This window comes from Aplidium turbinatum, chromosome 15, assembly GCF_918807975.1.
Source record: "Aplidium turbinatum chromosome 15, kaAplTurb1.1, whole genome shotgun sequence".
NCBI classification, from domain to species: domain Eukaryota; kingdom Metazoa; phylum Chordata; class Ascidiacea; order Aplousobranchia; family Polyclinidae; genus Aplidium; species Aplidium turbinatum.
In genome coordinates this window covers 6,048,101-6,057,316 of record NC_137486.1, presented here as the reverse complement: position 1 = coordinate 6,057,316, position 9,216 = coordinate 6,048,101, and the positions used below count along the sequence as shown (strand labels likewise).

Here is a 9,216-nt window from a genome sequence, read left to right as displayed (position 1 = left end):
TGAAATCTTCATCCTCGGACTTGAAAAGCATCTTTGAGAGCTTCATCCTGTCAGTTTTGCATACTTGTAGTGGCATTGAACCACTGACACAAGCCCGGTTACCGAGATTGACAGAGTGAAGTTTCCGATTGTTAAAGTGTTGTTGCCAGGGAATTATTTAATCCATTAAACACCTTCTGCTGCTGTAGTAGCCTATTTATGGAGTACGGTAGTTATTTAGTATCTGCTATTGCGCACTGCCTTATTCGGTCCAAGTTGTGCTCTGAGAATTTAAAAAACAATGTAGCCTACATGTAAGCAATCTCTGTGGCTAGGGGTAGCCGAAAGATTTTTGCCTTCCTCACCAGTGCTGGTAGATCTAAAATCAATTAAAGGTTGGGTCAAACTCAAACCTTTAAAAACAGTACCGATTGTTTTTTTTTTACATAGCGTAGGCCTAGTGAAAATAAGTCGGGTAATAATGCGATGACATCTTAAATATGATATAAAAAACTTAAAAATAAGCTCTGTCGCTAAAAGACCCTAGCAGTTGTAGAGCGACACAAATAAAAGTATATCATTGTTATTATTAACCTCTATGGCTGTTTTTCTAGAATATTGTTAAATTTTTTTAGCTGAAGGCCGTGCATTCTATACCTAGGTGCAGTGGCGGCTGGTGAGCTGTGAAAGTGGTGGTGCTGCGGACGGGCGCAGCCCGGCCGCGTCGTCGCCGTAGGCGAATAAAACGGCGGGGGGTCTGGGGGGCCTCCCCCAGAAAATTTTGAAAAATGACACTTAATTTGGTGCATTCTGTGCGCATCTTCAGCTCTAAATTGTAATGAAAAGTTAAGATAAAACTTTCGCGGTTTGAACTTTATTATGCAGATGCAAATGTAAAAAATTCAATTTTTGCATTTTGCATATCTATAATTGGCTAAAGCGCTGCTAGGCTGTTAAAAACTATATAGGCTACATACATCTCTGAAAAAGTTAATGACTGAGATATTTATTAACATATTCCCTGGCTAACTTCCTTTTCTCTTCTATTTAACCTTGTAGTATGTTGCGTATACAGTATACTGTAGCACTATATTAGACAGAACGCCAAAAAAGAAAAAGCAGAACATATGAAGAAAAATAGAAAATTATTCTGCAGATCTTCTAATTGTGACAGCACTCATTTTCACAGTGAAATACAGTACAGTGTTGTTTATGTCTTGAAAACGTCTTGTAATTAACTCTGGAGACGTAATGACTAGGACGTAGCGAATCTGCGCGGTGTGCCGAGGGTCAATTTCGTATATAACGGTTGAATATCGCCGGTCCCGACTTGTCAGTTGCTTATTTATTTGCTTCAGATATATATATACAACATACATGTTACACATCCATGTGGTGATATAAGAAAAAAAGAAAAGAAAAATACACGTTCAGGGGAGAAAACTACAAACATAACCATAGGAGAATATCGTTGGACGATGACACTTTACCACTACCGCACTATGAGTAGGCTGCATGTCAGTCTTCCTTGTACAGCAAATTACAAGCAACATCACAAAACTTCGATTTTTAAATGAACATCAGCATTTAGCACTGGGTACAAATCAGGTTATTTTCAAAGTCTGGGCAGCGTTACAAAAAATTAGATACATTTCTTCACAATAAAGCGTCAATCGTTAGTATATTACAGCGAACTTGGTGAGTGCTCACACTTTCCAATCCACATAAACCAAATACACCTTTATACAAACAACTTGTATGCAACTTTAAAGTTTCTTTTCCATTTAACAGAGACATTGGTCCATAGGTGTGCGACTGTGCGTTATAAAGAAGCATGCAATAAGCTCGAAATATAGCTTGTTTTACGTCCACACTACAATGTTTGACAAACGAAGGCACATTATTAGCGGCACAATACAAAGCTCTGATTTGTCTTTTTACATCACTATTGTCACACAACATGTACCGGAACCGTAATCAATAAGCACACCAAGATATTTGGCTGACTGCACAAACTCAACGTGTTGACCTTGAAGGGTCACAACAGAATCACATTCTAAGTTCATGCGTTTGTTACTGAAGCAAATGGAATATGTCTTTGATGCATTAAACATAATATCATGAAATTTGGCATATTTGGAGCAAAGTGACAAAATAGCTTCGAGACCTTTCAAACTCCGGGCAAAACAACACATACCGCTAGCAAACATTAGCTTGTTTAAACATGCACGACCGATGCAGCAGCCTATTGATAATGCATTTAGTCGCTTTGTTAAGTCATCTACATAAACAGCAAAAAGATAAGAGCTTAGGATTCCACCCTGTCTGACGCCGTGAGTAACTGTACATAAATCAGGGAAGGTAGATCCCCATTGTTGTATTCGCATGTGCTGGTTGCGGAACCAGTAACTTACTTACATGCGAATTCTACTGTACAGTACAAGGTATAGTTTGTGACGGTATCTTTTCTTGCAACATCAAGTCGATATCTTTTCTTGCTTTCAGTTTGTAATAGAGAAGGAAATCCTGATACGCACTCACTCAGACGCGAAAAGAAATAAGAATGTGAAGAGCTTTTCTGTTGTTGCTGAAAAGAATCTTTCTAATCCAGAACTGTGGAAATATAAATTCCTCCCATAAACTTTTTAAATCCCTCCTTGGTTTCTTACGTTTAAGTATCACAGTGGTACTCGGATACTGCATTCATGATTGCGATATCCATCCAACTTTCAAAGTTTTTGAATTCACTCCAAATCCAGAAAAATTAGTAAGATGACATGCGTGTCAAGTTATTAGCATGTAGGCCTACTACATCTATGACAAAAATAGAGAAAATGTTAATGCATATTGAAATTGTACAGCAGAACAAAAACGAACCAAACTTTTATTAAAATTCACTGCACAAGAAAAATTGTTTCTTTTGTAAGTCCTGTACGTTTCGTTCATTAGAGCAGCCCTATTGCCTAGCTTACAATTATGAACAGTTGAACAGTTTTGTGACCTGCATACATTAATTTAACAAACAATAAGAAAATTACTTGCCACATATACTGTACAAAAACTGTATGTATGACAATAAAAGCTTAATCTGCTGCTCAGCTTTCGTATCAACTCTAGCTAATTAGGCTGATCAATCTTAAAATTTACAGTTAATCAACAATGGTTTAGCAGCCTAATGTTTTTTTGTTAGTGCTGAATGCAGATACTAGTAAATATTAAACTGCTACTATATTTGCTTGTTTTTATTTATAAGGAGTCCTTGTAATTACATGGCACCCACCCTGCACCTTCAACTTATCGAGTCGAGGTTTCACCTACTCTGCGGCAAAAATTACAAGCCCTAAACGGTCAGAGTTTCACCAATTTCATTGAAATACAAGTTTGTCTATTTTTTGTAAATGAACAAAATAGCAAGTTCTGTGAGATTTTTCCAAGTAAACTGGTTAGATTTCCAAAACAATCCAATTCAAATCCACCGGCATATCAATGTGAAAACTCTTATCTAAATCCAATAATGTGCCAAATTTCCACTGTATTCGACTCCGAAAATCTGCTTTCAGTTCACCTTAGGAACAACTGATTTAAGGCATCTACATGTGTCGATTATTTATTAATCAACACAATAAAATAAATCTCAATATATATGTTATCTTTGTAATTTGTGCTGTGCTAAACATGCAAATGAAAGTGATCAACTGTGCATGTGAAGACCATGAAAGCTTTCAAGTGAGTGAGAAACATGCTGCGCTCAACTGCTACAATGACTCTTTCATAAACACAAAACATTAAGCTACTTAAAAATAAAATCCATCCGCCTGTTTTTAGACGGAATGGCCCGTTTCGGCGAGTCCGATTCGGCGAGTCCGATTCGACTAGTCCGATTCGGCGAGTTCCCTATTCGGCGAGAGCCTTTTTCGGCGAGTGCCCTATTCGGCGAGTTTTTGAAATTTTTAAAAGGAAATTATCGGGTACCGTAGCCTAATTACAATTGCCGTTTTTACATCGTTTTAACGTCGCTAAACGTTGAAATCGTGCAGAAAGGAATAAAAATAAAATGTTTGAACTATTAAATTAAAATTCGTCATATCAGTTCAGTTAGTTTTATTTCTGACCATCATATCAAAAACAATACACGTCAACATAGCAAAGGTCGAGAAAAATGTAGAAGCGACAAAACGCGAAGTTAAAACGTGCTTGTGACCGAAGTAAGTTATTGAGTTGAAAGAAATTTGGCACGGTCGCAACACCTTCGGAAAAATTTAAGATATGAAGGGTAAATAAAACAAAGACAATGTTACAAAAAAAATCATGTTTATGTCTATAAGTTAGTACTTTTGAATAGTTAAAATGATTAGTTTGGATCAACAAATGTGTGACCTACAGCTTAGATTGAAAGGAAATTATCGGGTACCGTAGCCTAGTTATCCCGACCAGCAAAAATTTGTTCCAAGAACCCAGTTAGCCTAACAGTTCATTTTTACATTGCAGTAACAGAATAAAAAGGCTAACCAAATGTGTGGCCTATCGTTTTAACGTCGCTAAACGTTGAAATCGTGTAGAAAAGAAAACTTTGCTGACTAGGATACGTTGAAACTGAAAAACATTCACAGAAGCCCTACGATACGTTGCATTTTTAAGATAATGTATCCAGACGTTGAATCAATGTACAAATGAAATGTTATGCTAAATGGGTTCTTGGAACAATTCGAAAGGCTTCTGTGAATGTTTCTCAGCTTCAACGTATCCTAGTCAGCAAAGTTCTCTTTTCTACACGATTTCAACATTTAGCGACGTTAAAACGATGTAAAAACGGCAATTTTTGCTGGTCGGGATAACTGGGCTACGGCACCCGATAATTTCCTTTCAATCCAAGCTGTAGGCGGCCTACAGTAGGCCACACATTTGGTTAGCCTTTTTATTCTGTTACTACAATGTAAAAATGAACTGTTAGGCTAACTGGGTTCTTGGAACAAATCGAAAGGCTTCTGTGAATGTTTCTCAGTTTCAAAGTATCCTAGTCAGCAAAAGCTCCCTTTTCTACTCGATTTCAACGTTTAGCGACGTTAACACGATAGGCCACACATTTGGTTAGCCTTTTCATTCTGTTACTACAATGTAAAAATGAACTGTGTTCTTGGAACAAATTTTTGCTGGTCGGGATAACTAGGCTACGGTACCCGATAATTTCCTTTCAATCCAAGCTGTAGGCCACACATTTGTTGATCCAAACTAATCATTTTAACTATTCAAAAGTACTAACTTATAGACATAAACAAAATTTATTTTATTTTTTTTTGTAACATTTTCTTTATTTTATTTTCCCTTCATATCTTAAATTTTTCTGAAGGTGTTGCGACCGTGCCAAATTTCTTTCCATAGGCGCCGACTTTTCAAAAAACCTTGGGGGGCGAGAAAGGTGATGACGTCATAACCATAACGCTATTTTACTCAATTAAAATAGTCTTTGATTAAGCTTAGTGTCTTGTTTATATTAACAAATAGGTCCCAAACTGAATTTATTAGAAGCGCTGCTTGAAAGGATTAGTTTTACGCATGCAGTACGCCTAGTCGTAAAAATTTTGATATTGTTAGCTCATAATTGGAACTGTTGGAAAACAAGCCGATTCATTTCCTTTTCGTGCGAGTGAATAACAACGATCAAGACAGTGAAGTTATCGAAATAAAACGCAAAAAATCATGATCTCAAGCAGAGTGAAAACCCGCTATCAGTTTTATTAACGTCGTTTCGCTAATTACTTTCAAAGCGTTAACAACTGCGAAGTGTTTTCTCTTCTGTTTTTTATCGAAAGTCTTTATAGTCTTTTATTGAATACAGTAGGCTATACTCGAGCGTGGCCTAGACTCGAGTAAAGGTCGAGATGTTCGCAAGTGATTTTCACCTCAAAAAGACAAGTTCAACTAACACGGGACAAGCTGTTGTCTCCAGCTCGGCAATTTTCAAAATGAACGCACTAAAAATCATTGTCGATGTAGATTACGTAAGTGTGAAATCGCGTCGGCCTAAGTAAAACTTTTGAATACGTTTATTTGCAGTGATTCAAACTTAATTTTCAAATTCAATGATTTCTTGTCAATTCTAAACTTTATGCACTTGTTGAGCAATATGCAAAGCTCACGAGACAAAACAGAAAGAGGAGATCATTTTTTTATTTTTGCGTGTAGGATATAATCGTTATTATTTTCACGTAACATTCCATGATCGTTGAAGTCGATGTCAAACCTTAGCGGCCGCATAAAACAATGATGTCAGGTTAGCTAGGTGATAATAGCGGTAAGAGACGTCGTTAATGCAGGCAATATCTGCGACCAAGACCATTAAACACCTTTTCTTTTATCGGTTTTCGATTTAATTCTCACACATTGCGAAGAAAACAATGCGTTCTGTTGAATCATAATTGTCTCACAGCGGGAAGGCCTCGTTGAAAATAGCGCGTCTAATTTAGCTGGTTTACTTAATATTGCAGTGAATAGTTACGTGACTATTCCAGCAGTGCAAGTTACTCTACCATCTACTTTGAAACTTCCATACCGTATGAGAAAGCCATGCGATCAGCTGCTGTTTTGCGGGCAAGAGCAACGTAGGCTTTTCTTGCTTTCGGCATTCTTTAAGACCGTTTAAATTATCTAAATCTCTTTCACGAAGTGTTTTATCTTTGAAACACCACTTGTCATCACCATTTTTGTTGCCCTTCAACCATAAATTTACGGGGGGCGCCGCCCCCTGGAAGTCGGCGCGTATGTTTCTTTCAACTCAATAACTTACTTCGGTCACAAGCACGTTTCAACGTTCGTGTTTTGTCGCTTCTACCTTTTTCTACGCCTTTGCTATGTTGACGTGTATTGTTTTTCATATGATGGTCAGAAATAAAAACAACTGAACTGACATGACGAATTGTAATTTAATAGTTTAAACATTTAATTTTTATTCCTTTCTGCACGATTTCAACGTTTAGCGACGTTAAAACGATGTAAAAACGGCAATTGTAATTACGCTACGGTATCCGATAATTTCCTTTCACAAATTTCAAAAACTCGCCGAATAGGGCACTCGCCGAAAAAGGCTCTCGCCGAATAGGGAACTCGCCGAATCGGACTAGTCGAATCGGACTCGCCGAATCGGACTCGCCGAATAGTAGCAGACCCGTTTTTAGAAGTGGCAAACAAATCAATCACTTGTTTATTAAAATCTTTTGTTTCAGATATCAATCGATTTTCAATTGAGAGCATTGCCAGTGCACTTAATCTTTCATTTGTCATAGAATTACGCAAAAATGTCTTTATTCTTTTCAGCGTTGAAAAGCTTCTTTCACTTTCAGCAGTAGTCATTGGCGTAGTTATCAAAATTTTTACCAGGTTTGTCACTTCACAAAACGTTGCAGTCAAATTAAATGACATAAATGATTGCAATAATCCTGTGAGGCTTTTAAATGATGCTAAATCAGAACGATTGTAAAGAACTTCCAATTCGCTTCTTAACTTATGTTTATCGAGAACTGGATATAAAGATGTTACCTTGTTCAAAACAGCAGCAGGAAACTGCTTTGAAAACAGAGTAAAGTTATTTACATCAAACAGCCTGCTAGCTTCTAAGTGGCCAGTAAATCGAAAACGCTCTTGACACTGGAAAAGAATTACATCACACACCGCTTTAGCCTCAGTGCTTCTTTCAAGATCAGTTCTTGATCTGCGAGATTCATATTTATCAGTGTCTATGTCATCACATATTTCTCTAACTTTCTGAATGTTTGCCTTAAAGGTTGTCACACAGTCAAAAACTTTCACTGAATCAATATTTCTTGTCTGAAGCTGCTTGTAGAGAATTTCAACATGTGGCATAATTTTTGTGAAAAACTTCAACCAAAACATAAATTCTGGATCATTGAGCATCCTTTTCAAACCAATAGCAGCAGAAACTGTCTCAGTTGAACGGCTGGTTGCTAACTGGCTGAAACATTCCATGAGCTCCTCTCTCAACTCATAAACCATATTCACAGTTCGTGTTTTGAAGTTCCACCGTGTAGAAGAAGGTGTAGGTATCCGTCGCTTAGTAGTAATATTTTCTAAAGTCGACATTCTCAAGGAAGACTTTGAAAAAAAACTTGGAATTCCAGCAAGACTAGCAAAAAAAATTCTGACTCTAGCATTTTGCGATGCTGCTTTCTCAACAATGAGATTGAGTTGGTGAGCATAACAGTGAAGAAAATATGCATTGCTGTACACTTCTTTTATTCGAGCTTGAACACCTGTCTTAACTCCGCTAAGTGCAGCTGCACCATCATATGTTTGAGCAACTAATTTATTAGGTTCACTTCCAATTAAAGGTCTCAGTTCATCTAATAAGAGATTGAATAAGGTTGCTGAAGTCAGATCAACAGGGTTGAAAAACCCCCAAAATCTTTCCACTGGTGTGCCTTCTTTCTCATATCTGAATGTAATAACCATTTGGGATTTTTCAGAAATATCTGTTGTTTCATCTGTCATTATAGCCAAAAATTTTGCACATTTTATCTCATATTCTATTTGCTGTCTGCAAACTTGGAAAATTGCATCTAGAATATCATTTTGGATGGTTTTTGAAGTGCCTTTAAATATGTCATTTGATTCAATGTGGGATTTCAGAGCAGAATCAAATTTAGTTACTAAATCAACCAAGCCACGAAACACTCCTGGGTTTAACGAGATAGCAGTTTCATTGTGACCTCTCAGAGGAAGTTCAAAATTCCCACAAAACTTAATAAGATCAACTAATTTTGATAGAGTTTCTCGATTTTTTGTAACCTTTTCATTGTGTCGAGCAATAACAATCTGAAATCCAGTATTCAACTGAGTGACAATATTCACTTGTCCCAAATAGGAAAGGTCTATGACATTGTTTACGTGTTTTGAGGAACTTTCATGGTTTTTAATGCTTCTTTGCAAATGAGATAAATCTTTTATTCCCATTTGGGTCCATGCTGTTTCGCCACCAAATAACAGACAAGGAAAACAGTATAAAGCATTGGTTTCATTACACCCAGTGAGCCAATCATGCTTTTTATAAATATCAGAATTAAACTTTCTGGTATACTGTTTTCCATTGCTTGAACCAGCAGCTGCAGCTTCGATTATCAAATCTGGACTGTGTCTTCCTTTGGTTTTAATCTGTACTTTCTCAGCCAATGTTAACTGTGAAAATTTAATGCTTTTTAAATATGCTACAGTATTGTATTCTGCCAT

General features: G+C 36.9%; 1 protein-coding gene across 1 annotated transcript; it reads right to left on the bottom strand.

The window, feature by feature from the left end:
- Window positions 1-340: 340 nt before the first annotated feature.
- On the bottom strand, window positions 341-9,216 carry LOC145784737 (zinc finger MYM-type protein 1-like). Its single transcript, XM_082596590.1, has 2 exons — window positions 7,513-9,216; window positions 341-358 (listed from the first exon to the last, which is right to left on the bottom strand). The coding sequence occupies exons 1-2, from the start codon at window positions 9,214-9,216 to the stop codon at window positions 341-343; spliced, it is 1,722 nt and encodes a 573-aa protein (XP_082452716.1).